This window comes from Gobio gobio, assembly GCF_949357685.1.
Source record: "Gobio gobio genome assembly, chromosome: 2".
Classification (NCBI taxonomy): Eukaryota; Metazoa; Chordata; class Actinopteri; order Cypriniformes; family Gobionidae; genus Gobio; species Gobio gobio.
In genome coordinates, this window is record NC_137098.1 from 30,815,687 (window position 1) to 30,832,043 (window position 16,357).

The window sequence follows — 16,357 nt, forward strand, 5'->3', positions numbered from 1 at the left end:
CTATACAAACAGGAAACAAACATGGAGCAGACAGGAGAGGTGGTACGGTACATTCCTGATGGATTTGACAGCAGTGTTGCCGCCTACTTGTGCAAAGTACAAATAACTGTTGGTAGAGCTGCATGATTCTGGATAAATTGAGAATCACAATTTATTGTTAAATAGAGATCACGATTCTCCCCCGATTCTGAACAGACAATTAAACAAAATAACATGTTATCTACTAGAGGTTCTGAATTTTTTTTTTATCAGTTTGCATAAATTATTAAAAGACTCACTCATAAATACTTGAATGAATCAGCGTTTTTGAATGAAGGATTCAATGACAAATACATAGGCTGTGTTCAAAATCGCCCCCTATACCCTCATACCCTACATTACTCTACTAATAAAGTCCACTTGAAGGAGTGAATGAAAATGAGTTAGTGAATTCGGACACTAATTGTGGGCGCCATCGTCCGGTGAGACAGGTATTCATTCGGAGCAACCGTCATGGTGTTTTATGGGTTAGGGTTAGCAACCGTCATGGTGTATTCCGGGTAATTTCGGTGGAAACGGGGCTTATAGCTGTTGAGCATATATAAGTTGTACACTCGTTATTGAGGTGCATTGTAGGATTGAATGAGTGTACTCGATAACGTCCACCATGGTTTCGGACACCACTACAAACGGCTGTCCCCTCAAATAGCGCCCTATTTAATGGTATTTAAGGGGGCTATTTCGGACTGCCATATATTTAACTGTCACTTGTCGCCACCTAGCAGCATAACGATGTAATCGATAAAATCGTTATTTAAAGCGAGTCACTTTCAAAAGGTGTTTTACGCTGTTTCTCAATTCCAAGAACGCAAAGAAAGGACTTCTCGTGGAGACCGGTCTTGCCAGGCAACCTTGAAAGAACGAGCTCAGACGGATGCGAGGACAGAGAACGCATCCGTGTGACAGTTGAGATGTGCGGTGATCTTGTTACTCAGCTGACCATCCCAGCATATTTAGTATACAAGTAGGGGATAATGCACAATAAATACAACATAACATCACAAACAAAATAACAAATATCACAACCTTAAAACATTTATTTTCATATTATTTTATATTGTTTTATTTTACTGCGTGTATTTGTGAAAACGAGTATGTACATTTAAAGGGGTCATGAACTGGCTTTTTTATATATATGTACTGTTGTCTGAGGCCAACTTATGACGTTCACGTGGTTTTTCACATTCAAAAACATCATAATGAATAAGTAAAAGGCTATTTTCTACCCTGGTTTTGAGGCTCTCTCAAGACATGCTAGGTTTTGATGGGGGCGTGCCGTGCCGCACTGAAGACTTGGAAGTAAATGGCTAGGATTGGCTAAGCTTTGCATATTTAATGAGCTTCAGCTCCCCTCAGTTCATGTGGGGATTGTTTTGAAAGCGTCTGGGGAAACGCTCACAGGACTCGCGAAATGGCTTTATCAAACAAACACAATGATTCATCTCTCATCCACCCGCGATTGATTGGATTGTTATTTATTTATTACTTGGCCGGAACGATCGGTGAATAACCACGACCCGTACACACACACGCGCGCAATAAATGAATGTTATTTCACTTTTTAAGATAGCCCGTCGGCAGGCTGGGCTAACGTTTTGGTAGAACGTTTTCGTCTGAAAAACACTTAGGCCCACATAGGTTGGGCTTTGTGAGCCCGGGCCCATAACGTTACAAGTAGAGATGTTCCGATTCCGATACTAGTATTGGAAATATAACCGATACCACAACAAATTCTGGCATCGGTATCGGCGAGTACTTGAACCCATGTACCGATCCGATACCATTAGACCTAGTTATGACCGTGAGCTTTGCCTAACCACTGCGCGGTTCTTCTTCGCTGCTGAAATGAAAACGCGTTAGCAGTATGTCCGCTGTTTAGCAGTATTTTGCATGATATTTAGTCTCTGTGTGGATGGCGGGCGCCCGAGCGCACTCACACGCTCGTGACACTCGCTTTGTAATCTCTGCCGTGTGTCACTATCAAGCGGCAAACACCCCAAGTTTTTCTACGTCCAAATTTTATTTTTTTACAGCCTATGGTCACTATATGAGGACATAAACTGTCACTTCATGAGAATTTACCATTTCATTTGAGAAAACTGTCATATAAGGAACACAGACACTAAATATCTTCACGGCAACCCGTCAAAAATAAAAGTTCGAAAAGCCCAAAAATATTGGGCTACTGTTGTACAGTAGATTTAGCTACGTCTCTACTAATAATAATAATGCCTAGATGGTTGCTTATTTTTCACTTGTTTTGTTTTTTAAACAGTTATATTCTAAAACGAATACCTTTTTCAGTTTGCAGTGTTAGATTTGTAGCTGCATTTGAAGTTATTTTTCGTTTAAGAAAAATAAATAATATTACTGTCAAATGCATGTCAGATAATACAAATACTGTAATAAATACAGTAGTTCCCCATGTATTTGTTCATGTTTTATTAAGGGATAAGTAACGCTGTACCGATTCTTTCCGAAAACAGCCGAGCTCGTGGAGGCGGGCAGTGGGCGGAGATAAAGAGTCATGAGCGCACACACAAAATACATCATCACATTGTCCCTGGATAACTTTCGATTCACTATACGTTCGTGTTGTTTACATTATATCAGTGTTTCCCACAGATTAGAAACCAATTTGTGGTGGTGGGCAGGTGGGGGCATGGGATGGTGAGGGGGGTGATTGGCACAAATATCGATTTTGATCTTGATTCAGTATCAATTCATATGTATATAGCCTATTGTACATATAAGGAAAAATAAGTTTGTCTTTTTAGCACTATTTTAAACTTTTCTTGGGTTCAATTATATTTGCTTGCATTCATTAATATTCACTTGTGTCTGCTTATATAAGTATCATTAAAACTATTAGGATGTAAGTTATTAGAAATCTAGTGTTTGATCATGTCTAAATATGTATTAAAATGCAAAACCTACAAATATGTAAGAAATTTTAGCAACCAGACTAGATACACGTATATTTATTAAAGAGCCATACAAGCACCTAGGTAAACCATGGCTTTAGAAATTAAATGTTTTTTTTTCCAGCCACAAAATGACTAATTTGCCTCTTTGCATTGGAATTCTCTATTTTAACCTTAATTGCTACACTAATTGTAATATAAATAATAAAAAATATTTTAAGTGGTCATTAATGGACCAAAATCATTGCACAAATAGTAGGCCTATTTAGTACCAAAAGATATCCTCAAAATATTCAATAAATATTATTAAACTAAAATATAGAACATTTATGTAATTGAAAAATAGTTAAGGTATATGGTCACATTTGACGATCAATGAGTATAAGTGTGACGGTAACGACTACCTGAGCGCTAAATACAAGAAAAACATTAACATTGTTTAACAATGTTGCGTCTCCATCACTCTCCATAATAAAATGATCCTGTAAATATGGTTTACGTTATAATGAATAACGACGCGCAATATATGGTGGCTGGTGTTGATTCTGTGGCGCACCGCCACAAATTAGTCTATGTGTGGGAAACACTCACTGTAAAAAAAAATTGGGCGGAAAAATTGTGTAAATTGATCATTACATATTGGCCCAATAAATGACTTCCAAATAATTATCGCCATGCAAAAAGATGCATTGTACTAATCATAGCTTAAGGTCTTCACTCAAAATTAAAATTGTATATTCACCGAACATATTTAATTGTGCTCAGTCAATCTATGAATTCAAAGTGAAAAATCCATGTTGGCTGAACAAGTCCTACGTCCGAAAAACGGTATACGCATGCGCAAAATGCACTTGAAGAAAACCGTTCCTGTGGAGATTTCAAATGCGGAGAAGCGGGAGCGGCAGCGCAAGCGGAGCCGAACCAGCAGGTGCTGAAGACCGAAACAGACATTCCCAAGAGAATAGAGATATTCATCTCACAAAGACGTTGGTGAGTATTTAGCACTGAAATTATTCTCCAGAGTTTTGCTTTATGACCGGGTATGAAGTTTAAAATACATTTTGTAGAATCACGAGTTCATGCATTCATTGTTTTCATGAGTGTGTTCTCGTTTACCACATAATTATCTAATGGTAGCCTGTAGCCAATAGTTTTATTTTCCTCATATCTTATATGTCTAAAACAATAGGTAATAAGGACATTAAGTCATTTGTGTGATATATGCGGCATGTGACTGTTGAACACGGTGCGTTTGGCGTCGGCCTCTTTCAGGGCTTAAGTTATTGCCTTTTAATATCAAACACGTCAAGCTCGTGATTTTCTGATGTCCATTCATTCGTCTCATCCTCATTATATAATGAAGAAACTTCTGTTCTGTCTCTTGCCAGATGTGATGCAGGGGAGCTTTGTCATTAATGTTAGTTTTTATTTTTATTTGCAGGTTTTTAGCCTGCAGTGCCGCGTTTTCTTCACCACATTATACATCCTGTTATGCAGAAGACTGTATTCAGAGTTTTTCCTTATTGAAAATAAGGTATTTTCACCCAAATATCCTGTGTTGGAATTTACTTGTTAATAAAGTAATGGGATAAAATGTCAACCCTGTTGTCTGTTTCTGTATTTTGCTTAATATATTTATGTTTTAGTCATTTTTGTCTTTTGGGACAGTGAGAAATAAACAAATTGTTACTACAATTTAAAATATTCAATTGGACCAACCACACAGTTTCACTGTAAAACATTTCTCCAATTCAAAATTTTCTAGTGACTGATCACATCTATGTTTTAGTTGGCCAAATTGAAAAATTTAGATGTGATCGGTTCACTAGAAAATTTTAAATTGGAGAGGTCTGACATTTTTTACAGTGTTGGTAAATTAAATTTTTCCATTGGCTCAACATATTATTTCTAATTGAGCCCATGTTAGCAGACTGTTGCCACAATGGATAAAATTCAATTCACAGAAATTCAATTTGGCCAATTGAAAACTTTAGATGTGACCAGTCACTAGAAAATTTTGAGTTGGGAAGATTATAATTTTTTTCCATTGGCTCAACATATTATTTCTAATTGAGCCCATGTTAACAGGCTCTTGCCACAATTGATAAAATTACATTTACAGAATTTCACTTGGGCCAATTGAAAACTTTAGATGTGACCAGTCACTAGAAAATTTTGAGTTGGGAAGATTATAATTTGTTTACAGTGCTGTTATATGCACTTACGTGCCAAAAAAACAGACATTTGATGCCGTTTCACTCACAGAGTGCAGTTTCGAGGATTTTTTTCAGAAATAAAATGCATAATTCTCTCGTCTCAGGGGGATATGAGGGGGGAAAGTACCATAATTCCAATATACTACCGGGTTTCTACTGATACAAAACTTAATGCTAAATCACTGAAGTAACCCTTTAAAGAGAAATGTATCCATTCCTTATCAAAAGTTGACACACTATTGAAATCTGTCTAAATGAGCAACAGTGTTATTTACGAGTAAAGAAGCATTTCATCCAGGCCATTAAGGTGGGAGTGAGACAGTCTGTGCGAGACAGACATTGTAATATCTAGCCTGCTTTAAAACAAGGTTGTAATTATATAGCTTTTGTCAGATAGAGATGTGTGTGCATGTTTCTTCAATGTCTTTTTGAACAATTGAGCGAGAATGGATCTTGTTTCAACACGAATTAGTCTCACATCTTTAGAGAGCCAGAGTCATGTGCTCTTTCCCTAAACAGCAAACCTATTTACTTTCCATGTAATACACACCCTTGCTTTTCAGCCCTTTGGTCTTTCTCATCTCCCCATTTTCTTTGCCTCGATTTCACTCCCATCTGCTTCTGCTATTAGCGGTGAATGGAGGCAGTAGTGGCTCCCCTGTGTAACTCCGGGCAGCCACTGTGTGCATGTACATGTAAAGAACAGCTAATGTCTTCTCTGTTTCCAGTAAACAGTAAATCAGATGATGCTTTAGATCACAAAATCATATCTGTTTTAGGAAATTAAAATATTACCTTTGTTGTCTTCTAGATTTACAGTTCATGGGATTATCATCTGCGTGCTGAACATGCATTGTTTTGTTTTGATTTTGTGGATGTGGATATTTCCAAGTCATTGCAGAGTAGAGAGATGTAGAGTGCACACATTTACTGCAATATTTAATCATGTTTTCCTTGGCCCATCAATGTTTTTCCAACAATGATCTCTGGCATCCGTGGCATTTCATCATCTATCCTCCTCTTGCCTTGTAACAACACAGGATTTTTTTAGAAGACTTTGTCATGGAAGAGAAACAATAATCATCAAAACAAAATAGTATTAGGATTAAGTTGAAAATATCCTCTTTTAAAATTGCCCGAAATTATAAGCTATGTGTATGGCCTCAGACTGCTTTATGACAAAAACTTCAAAAGTGAATAAATTTGAGCCCTGCAGTTTTAGATTCATATGCAAGCTGGGTATGGCATGCAGGTTTGAACACGCTCTGTGGGGGATAGAATTAGATCTCCAGATTATAGTTCAGGTGAGAACTTGTCTTACGATCATTGGAGTGCCAGCCCACGTCCAGTACTTCTCTGCTGTGATCCCCACTCTGCGAACGTCACTGTAATTTTTGTTTTTCTTTTTATAGTTACTCTGATATTACAAATGAAAGCTGATTCCAAGAGAGGAGCTGTTTATATAGCAGTCTAGAACTGTTGACCCTTATACATCAGGACTATGTATCTAGTTCTAGCTTCCTCTAGTGGTGAAGGGAGGGACTCCGTGTTTCATGAGTCCAGCTGCTGTTGCATAAACGGCTTTATACTGATCTGCAAATATTTAGAGAGAATGCTGTTTGTACCAAAATCACATTCGGTGCACCTGGACATGTTCACATAGTCGAGTTTCAAACAAGTGCAGATTAGATTGAAAGTTTCTCTAAATATTGTACCTTCTCAGACATTTGTACTGCTTGCTTGATAGGACAAATATGCTGATTTCACTTTCTCTTGGGAAATGCGTGTATTTTGAGAATTCGATAAGAGTTTTATCAACTGGGTTAGTGACTTGGACACAGATGTCCAGCAATTCATAGAAAGTAGACGTGTAACGATACCCTCATGTCACGATTCGATACATATCACGATACTGAACTCACAATACAATATTATTGCCATACTCAAAGACATATGATAAAAGATTAAATGTACTGTTGTTGATACATTTGGTGTTACATTGGGGTGGAAATGAAATGGCTTGGATTTGGTGCTGGTAACCCAATGCACCAGAAGAATACAAATATTCATGATTCTGAAGATGAAAGTGCAGAATTAGATGAATATGCTTTCACTCTGTCACTGCTAGATATATTTAAAATAATGTAGGCCACTTTTTACTGGAAACATAAGACATTTGGCATTATCAGGAGTCAGAACCCACAAATATTTCCCCATTGCATTATTATACATTATATTCAACTTTCTATATAGTAGTTATGTTGTACAGACAGTAAAACTCTTTAAAGCTCACACAGTCATTTTCATTTTGGGTGAACTATACACAATATATATTGTCACTATCCACAATAAATATTGTTACATTTATTTATTGCGATATATTGTTACACCCCTAATAGAAAGTCAGAACGTGTTAAAGGATAGTTCACCGCAAAATTAAAAATGTACATTTACCCCAAGTTGCTCCAAACCTGTATGTTCCTGTTTCTTTGTTTTGCTGTTTTGAAGAATATGGGTAACATATCACAGTTGTTGGTCCCCGTTGACTTCAGTATGGAGAGAAAACACTAACATGGAACGGTTTGGGTACCCACATTCTTCAAAATATCTTCTTTTGTGTTCAGCAGAAAAAGAAATTGATGAGTAAATGATGACAGAACTTTCATTTTTGGGTGAACTTTCGCTTTAATGTCAGATTTCAGTAATGTGTGTTTTAGATGTAAACACTACATTGATGCTTGTGAATGTGGACTAGATGACAAACATCCTCATTTTGAATTCAGTAACCAAAACGTATTTTGGTTGAAACATTCCAGATTAGGTGTTGGAGTAATGACCTCGACTCAAGAGCCTCCCCTGCTGTCTGAGAACCTTCCAGAGCCATACTTACAGTCCCACGGTCTCACTATCAGTGTGTGAGAGATGTCTTTATCGTGTACTGTTTTGATTTTAGCCCACCACAGAAGGGGCGCACAATGCAGATGTAATTTGCGTGCAATGATAAGATATGGTGTTGTTCCTTGTGGAGATAACCTGCTTGTATAGACTGACCCACCAGTAGTGTATTTTTTTTATGGCAGATACTAATACGTAATATTAAGTGTCTGATAACTGCAGAACATATTCTTAATTATTTGTATTCTTTTTTTTTTACTAATAATTCAATAATTAAACAACAAAAATACAGCATATAATATTATTATTATTATTATCAATATTTGAGAATAAAATGCTAAATGCATTTATCAAGCATTCATGTTATACATCTTACTTCATCTTACCTAATTTTAAACAGCATTTACATAAAAAAACAATAATTTAATTAATACTACTAATAATATTATTTATTCATTATTATTATTTATGTCTGCGTTAACACAGCAATGGAATTACGTTTACACTTTAGTTTAGGGTCCAATTCTCACTATTAACTAGTTGTTTATTAGCATGCATATTACTTGGATATTAGCAGTATATTAGGTCTTATAAAGCACATATTAATGTCTTATTCTGCATGACCATATTCTACATTCCTATTCCTACCCAATATCTAAACGTAACAACTAACTTACTAACTATTAATAAGCATTAATTAGGAGTTTATTGAGGCAAAAATTGTAGTTAATAGTGAGAATTGGACCCCAATCTAAAGTGTGACTGAAATTACTTGTGAAAACTGTTGTTTCCTATTGAATGCACTGTGGTGTAATGTTGGAGGCTATTTATCATTTGTTTATTGGTTCACTGCTCTTCAAAAGTTTGGGGTTGGTAAGATTTTTTTTTACTGTTCTTGAGAAAAGGCTCTTATGCTCACCAAGGCTGCATTTATTTGATAAAAAATACAGTAAAAACTGTAAAATTGTATTATAATTAATATAATTACTATTTGAATAGAATATATTTTTAAATGTAATTTATTCCTGTGATGCAAAGCTGACTTTTCAGCAGCCATTATTCCAGTCTTAGTTTCACATGATCCTTCAGAAACATACTAATATGCTGATTTGCTGCTTTAGAAACACTTCATTTGTCCCAGGAATTTTTTTCACGTAGACCAGTTGCTGTCTGTGTTTCCATCGCGGTCTAAAGTGTCATGAAGATTAGGCAAAGCAAGCCTGAACCTCGTCGTCGACCCCATCGGCCGTATTTTTTAAACTCCATTGTTGATTTGAATAGCAAACAACTCTTAATGTACGCACTACAAAAGACTTTTAAAAATGGTGGTTGAAATAAAATACTGCGTGTGGAGTCAACCAATCAAAATGCTGCGTGACCTAATCAGCATGTTCAGCGCCCAAGTCCCACCCCCGAAAGTTCCTGAACTTTGAAAAAGTACTACCTCACGATCAGGGACTTTCTGAGGGTAACCCAATGCACATGACAATTTTGATACCAGAATAAAAATATTCATGATTCTGAAGCTGAAAATGCAGAATTAGATGAATATGCTTGCACTCTGTCACTGCTAGATATATTTTAAATAATGTAGGCCACTTTTTACTGGAAACATAAGACATGTGGCATTATCAGGCAGGACCCACAAATATTTCCATTAATTATTATGCATTATATTCAATTTTCTATATAGTAGTTATGTTTTACCCAATACCCAGTAAATTTTTTTACCCAGTACTTCATTTAGACCCTGTTCCCTGTGGTCGAAACACGGCGAGTACCACCCCAAAGTCCCTAGCTCCTGGGGAAAGTTCCTGCAGTGGAAACAGGGCTCTACTAAGCATGAAAGTTTGACTATCTGTAAAAATATACGGGTCAAAACGATTGGTATATCTGTAACTTGTGGGTTATCCTTGCAGTCCTGGGAACAGGCTTCATTTGAATGTTTGTTGTCATTTTCTGTGTTTGGCATTAAGACTGTCTTTTGAGATTATACTTAGCTAAACATTTGACCCCCTTGCACGTTTTCCCTCACCTGCCGCCCCCACACAATCCACTCAGCTTCAACTGGTTTATTAGTAGAGGTTGAAGGTCATTCTTTTCTTAACTCCACAGGAATAGGAATAAAAGAATTCCAGGGATGAACCAATGCAGGACAGGACATCAGAGAGAGGTGCTTTCTGGTCCATTACATTTGAAAGAGTTATACCCTAAAACATGTTTAAGAAGAGATTCTTATGGACCTTGAAGTCAAGAAAATCCAGCAGTGACTGGAAAAGGAATGCAGTGAAATCTGTTATTCTTACTGTTATTGCTGAATGGTGCCTGGAGGGAAAAAAATTGTTTCAGTGTGTCTATGTTAAACACTGTGAGAACCGTGAGCAAAATGGATTTGTCACACTGCAGGACCATTTCAATGAATTGAACGCTAAAAGGTGATTCAAAATGTCACAGCACCTAAAATGCACACTTCACTTATTTAGTTTCAACCTACAATATTTAGGTTTAAAAAAAAAACTTGTGTAAGAGAACACATTTGATCTGTGTGTGTGTGTGTGTGTGTGTGTGTGTGTGTGTGTGCGTGCGTGCGTGCGTGCGTGCGTGTTTGTGTGTCATTGTTCATGTTTTTCTATCCCGGTGGGTACTTCAACCTGAATGCACACTGACTCATGGGGACTAAATTGTTAAAAGCTTATAACAATAACAAGCTTGGACAGCAGCAATATCACCCTGTAGCCCAAGACTGGTTTCCCACTGAAGCTAAGCAGGTTGAGGGTTGAGCCTGGTCAGTACCTTGATGGGAGACAGTATTCTGAGAATACTAGGTTGCTGTTGAAAGAGGTGTTAATGAGGCCAGCAGAGGGTGCAGTATATCTGTGTGGGTCCTAACACCCCAGTATAGTGATGGGGACGCTATACTGTAACCAAGGCCGAAACCATGTCTTGAACCAATTTATTTTTTAAATAAAGCATAAAGAAACAGAACAGTGAACGAAATTCTAGTTGGGAAATAATCCTTTTGGGACTATTTGCAAACAATATCTGGTGGTAGAATTTTTGTAAACCACATCAAAGATTCCGGGTTCTATTCCGCCCTCTTGTCCCCCTCAATGTCTATGGTGGTTACGGCCCTGACTGTAGAAGCACCGTCCTTCGGATGAGAACCGAGGTCCTGACTCTGTGGTCATCAAAAATCCCAGGATGTCCTTCGGGAAAAGAGAAGGGGTGTTACCCTGGCTCCCAGATGGATGCTGCACATTGGTGGTGGTTGAGGAGATCCCACCCTCTATATGTAAAGCGCTTTGAGTATCTAGAAAAGCGCTATATAAATTAAACAAATTATAATAAAATTATAAATCATACAGAATTCGTTTTTTTGAAAATGTAAAAATGCTGAAAGTGTGATGGGTAGGTTTAGGGGTAAGGTTAGTGTTAGTGTAATGGGATAGAAAATACAGTTTGTACAGTATAAAAAACATTATTTCTATGGACAGTCCCCACAAAGATAGCGAACCAGACACCTAAAATGCACACTTTACCTATTTAGTTTCAACCTTCAATATTTATAAAAAAAAAAAAATAGATAAAAAAAAGAAAAATAGTGTAAGAGAACACACATGTGTGTTTGTGGTTCAGGTAAACCCTACATTATGGGGAATATATGATGGCAATATATAAAATCCTTGACCTTTTCGGGACATTTTTTGGTCCCCATGAGTAAAACTGCTTATAAATCATAAGTGATGTTTTTTGAAAATGTAAAAATGCTTTAATGTTTCTGTGATGAGTAGGTTTAGGGTTAGGGGATAGAATATATAGGTTATACAGTATAAAAAGCATTATCTCTATGGAAAGCCCCATAAAACATGAAAACCCAACACTTGCCCTCTTGCTGAAAACGTTGACAGTTGATCAAATTTTTCATAAATGTACTTGCTGACTATAAATAGTTCTGATTAAATCAGCATAACTGGCCCAAACAGTCCGCTGTGAGCTTGTGCATGCATATGAACGTGTTTGTATAAGTATGTGTGTGATTGGACCATTCAAACTCACACATTATTTGTGGTCTGCTGCCACTTAGTTCTGTCTGCTCCCAGCATTCGTTTGCCATCTTTCACTAGGGGTCAGTTAATCCACCGAGCCCTACACTGGAATTTGCATTTTGCCTCTATGGATGAATCGTTGCACTTCTTAATATTCTCCACTGGGTGGCCCTGTTCAAACTCTGCTCTCTAGACAAAAAAATTGTCAACACCTGCATGATCTCTCTATTAACAAAAATAGATTTTCTCAACTTTTCCAGTTACTGGCTAATATTGTTGGCTCATGTATTATACACTGCCTAAAAGTTTGGGGCCAGCAAGTTCCAAATTAATTAAAGAATTTTAATTTTTGGGTGAACTATCCCTTTAAATATGAAGGGCTTTGAACGTTCAACTCTGTTCCTCTTACTGACACATGTCAGCCAGATCAATACATTGTGTGTGAAAGGTTAACCATACATGACATTGCTGACCTAAGCAAAATGACGAGCCAGGTAACTCGGCTTGTCTGTTTTGACCCGGACAAGCTATAAAACTGACACATGCATTTGACTAGCAGGACAATCGTTTGACTACAGTATGTGCACTCAAACATGTTGCAGACTTTTCTATGTGGCTTTTGTTAGTGTAGTTCACTGTGCAAAGTTGCTTAGGAAATTTTCATAAATCTCTGCTCTCATATTGAAGAGTCCTCTTCCACAATACTGACACAATCTCACCAAAAGAAAGAAAAATAATAAACAGAAGAAAGTTGTAGCAGTGATCTCATTTGCAATAATACAAATTTTCAACACAGGCTATAAAATATTGTTTGTGTCTCAAAACCTTCTTCTTTTGTAACATTATAGATGTCTTTACCATCACTTTCGATCAATTGAATCCATCCTTGGTAAATAAAAGTATTCATTTTCCTAAAGAGTTTTAACAGTAGTGTACAATGTAATTATTTATTAATTATGCATACTACTTTACTTAGCAGTCTACTTTCATTTACTAAACAAATTTTTGCCAAAAATCAGTATGCCACAACTTACTGTAGCATGTTTTCTTCTTAAATGAGGAAATGTAATAATGTGGTACATATTGTGATAGTATCAATAGGAAGTAATTCTTCCTCTTTAGAAATAATTGATAATAACAATATTTGCGTTGCTTAGTGCTAATTAGAGTCAATGTCTTTTTAAAAGCAAGTCTCATCAGCCATCTTGGCAAAAGGAAGACCCTAAAGAATTCTATAGCTGCCATATTGAGTGTTTTTTTTCCCTCCATTTATTTGTCTGTCAATGGATTGTGTCTGTGGTGTCCATGTAGGCAGTTGACAGCAAGTCATCTTAATATGCACTGGTATTTGAGGAACATTAATTCTCTCTGTGGTTATCCACACACTCTATTAATCTTGTTAATATTGTTTTAAGAGTTAGTGGTTATTTCAAGAGAAAGCAAATAGCGCCATCTACTGTTTGTATGAAAAACACCCATGGGCCTTTTATAGAGCAACTACAATATATTGGGAATGTACAATCAATGAATCGCTGTGCTTTAATTATCATTTATTCTGATTCAACAGTGAATATCACTCCAGCTGTAGACGTATTTTGTATTCATTTTCCAGAGTGTCCAAATATTTTGCACTCTGATATTTTTCCAACATTAAAAAAACTACATAAATGAATATTTAATTTGATAAATGTTTAAAATCATGTTCACTAGTTATATCAGTAGCATAATAAAAGCTATTCTGTGTAATGCTGTGTCCACACCACTAGGTGGCTGTATGTCATGCAAATTCCAGTTAAAAATATTGCCTCTTTTCTAACCCTGTCTGTATAAAAGAAAATGAAATGTACTTTTTGCAGATTTATTCATGCATATATTTTCAGTGAAATGGTATGATCCTGTGTAGAAAGCTGTATTCACTTGATATCTTGTTTTACATCTGTCTGAATAAAATTAATTTCTTTCTTACTCCAAACTTTTGAATGGTAGTGTATCATGTATCATAAATTCTTTTAAAAACAGTAATAAAAAAATAAAAAAATCTTAATTATTACAAACTTTTGAACGGTAGTTCATGTCTCCAAAATATGAGGTTATGAATAACTGTGTTTTGTGTCTTCAGGCGTGTCATGGTTGTGGGACTGGATCGAAGTGTGACTGCAGTGGGGTGAAAGGAGAGAAGGTAAGTGTTTATTCACAAACAAACAGCCGTATAAATAAGTTGCGTTCCATTCGACACATTCTCTATGCAGTGTTCATTGCTCTCTAGTCCCTGTGGACGGGATATCTGTTGATGTTCACTTCACTTGACAAAATGCATTCATTCAGAACACCATTCAGAACACCGGAGTTTCATCCGCCTATGGCACAAACATCACTAGATAGTCTATTACTGTTGGTAGCTGAATTTTTTTTTATCATAAAACAGTTGCCTAAGCAGGGTTTTTCCTGGGTCAAAAATGGTCTTCGGTGTGGTGGCTGACAGACATGGTCATCCATACACACACACACATGCACAGTAAAAAAGTACCCTACCCACGTGATCTGCAAGCGCAATACTGACAATACATTTTAAATAAATTCAAAGAAAGTTTGACATTTTTGCTTATCTTATTTTGATACCTTGATGTTTGTTTTTGTTCCTCATTTTTACACTATTTACAGATAATTGTTTTGGTATGTAATCATATCAATATTAAAAAGTAGTATTAAAAAAATAAACAAATAGCCTAATTTTCTGCCATATACAATTTCATTTAAATGATCAGCTAGCTAATAACAACTTTGTTCTGGGTTCACCTCACTCCAGTCTGTCTAAACTAAACGATGTATAGGCTATTTTTTTTACTACACATTGTAAACATAAATAAGCTGAAAGACTGGATAATTAAAACTAACTCTTACACCCAGCATGCGTCTCAATCAGCTCCCTGGTTCAGTAGTCAGGGCACTGATCAGGACATAAGTCAATGGGCTGACTCCCTGATCAGTGCCCTGACTACTGAACTAGGGAGCTGATTGAGACGCACCCCCACTCTTGCTAAATTGGGTAAGCACACTTTCTGATGTGTTCAGAGTAAATGATTCAACTGATTCGTGAGTTCAGTGTTGGATAGATCAGTTGTTCTAACCAGTCGTTAAAATTATTTGGTTCAAAGGAGTCATTAGGTTGCGAATCGGACATTAGCAGACGCGTTGTGTGCCAATCCCATCTGTTAGAACACCGCGAAAGATTTGTCAACACACAGAAAACACTTCATAACCAGATAGGATTTGTTTCCCGTTTATTGAAAGTATTTTTTATGTCAACTGGTCAGAGAAGAGTCAAAGTTTTTTGAGCGCAATTCACACCCAGCGATAATTAAAGGAAAACATCGTCTGATAGCGCCACGTGCAACATGGATTCCGTCTCCCGACCTTTTGATTATGATTAACGTAATATGTGAAGTATTAGAAAGCTAAGAATGCTTATTTTGAAGACAGAGAGAGTGCGAGCGGGGGAGGATCCGAATATCCGAATGATCGTTCTCTCTGTCACTCAGTTAACGCAAGCACAGCAGTCATCTACTACATCAATCATAAATCACAATAACTGATCAAATAAGGCTTTGGCAGGACAAAAATTAGTTTTGGCGGCCGCCAAAAAATTTTCAATGTAGGAAAAACCCTGCTAAGACTTGCATCTGATTACATCTCTCCACGAACTCTCGTTGCGTTGTGAGTGACAGTATGACAGTAAGACCCGCCTTCTTTGAATTGTTTGGCCATCTCAATCATTTTGACATTGACGAGCGCTGTTAGACCACTGAGCTGCCTTTAAAAATTTCAGCTTTACTCATTCTACACTAAAAGGATAAGATAAGACAAATTAAATGAGAAAATAAAATATGAATTATATTATTTTTCAATTATTTTATTCATAGCTCATTCAAAATAATTGGTGTGTTGGGGGATTGGGGGGCAGTACTCCGCCTATGGTTTGTGGTGTAAATATTATAAAAGTTACCATACTTTAATGTACATATGTATTTAGTACATTCATGTGTAGCCTATGTAAATATTTATACATATGTTTAGTTATTATTAATTAATTTAAGTTGTCATAGTTGAAACATTAGTGATAAATGTCTATAGTGATGTCTAATATGAAAATAACTTTTATAGATTTTAGTTGTTTAGTTTAGTTTAGTTTAGTGTATTTTAGCTTATTTAACTCTAATCATGATAGTTGCACTGTAAC

General features: G+C 36.4%; 1 protein-coding gene across 1 annotated transcript in view; it reads left to right on the forward strand.

Annotated features, from left to right (window-relative positions):
- The window catches only part of col4a5 (collagen, type IV, alpha 5 (Alport syndrome)), a 72,312-nt gene that overhangs the window by 10,034 nt on the left and 45,921 nt on the right, over positions 1–16,357 (forward strand). The window contains exon 2 of the mRNA XM_079844424.1: positions 14,240–14,299. Within this exon, the coding sequence (XP_079700550.1) occupies positions 14,240–14,299 (60 nt within the window). The remainder of the gene's footprint in view (positions 1–14,239; positions 14,300–16,357) is intronic.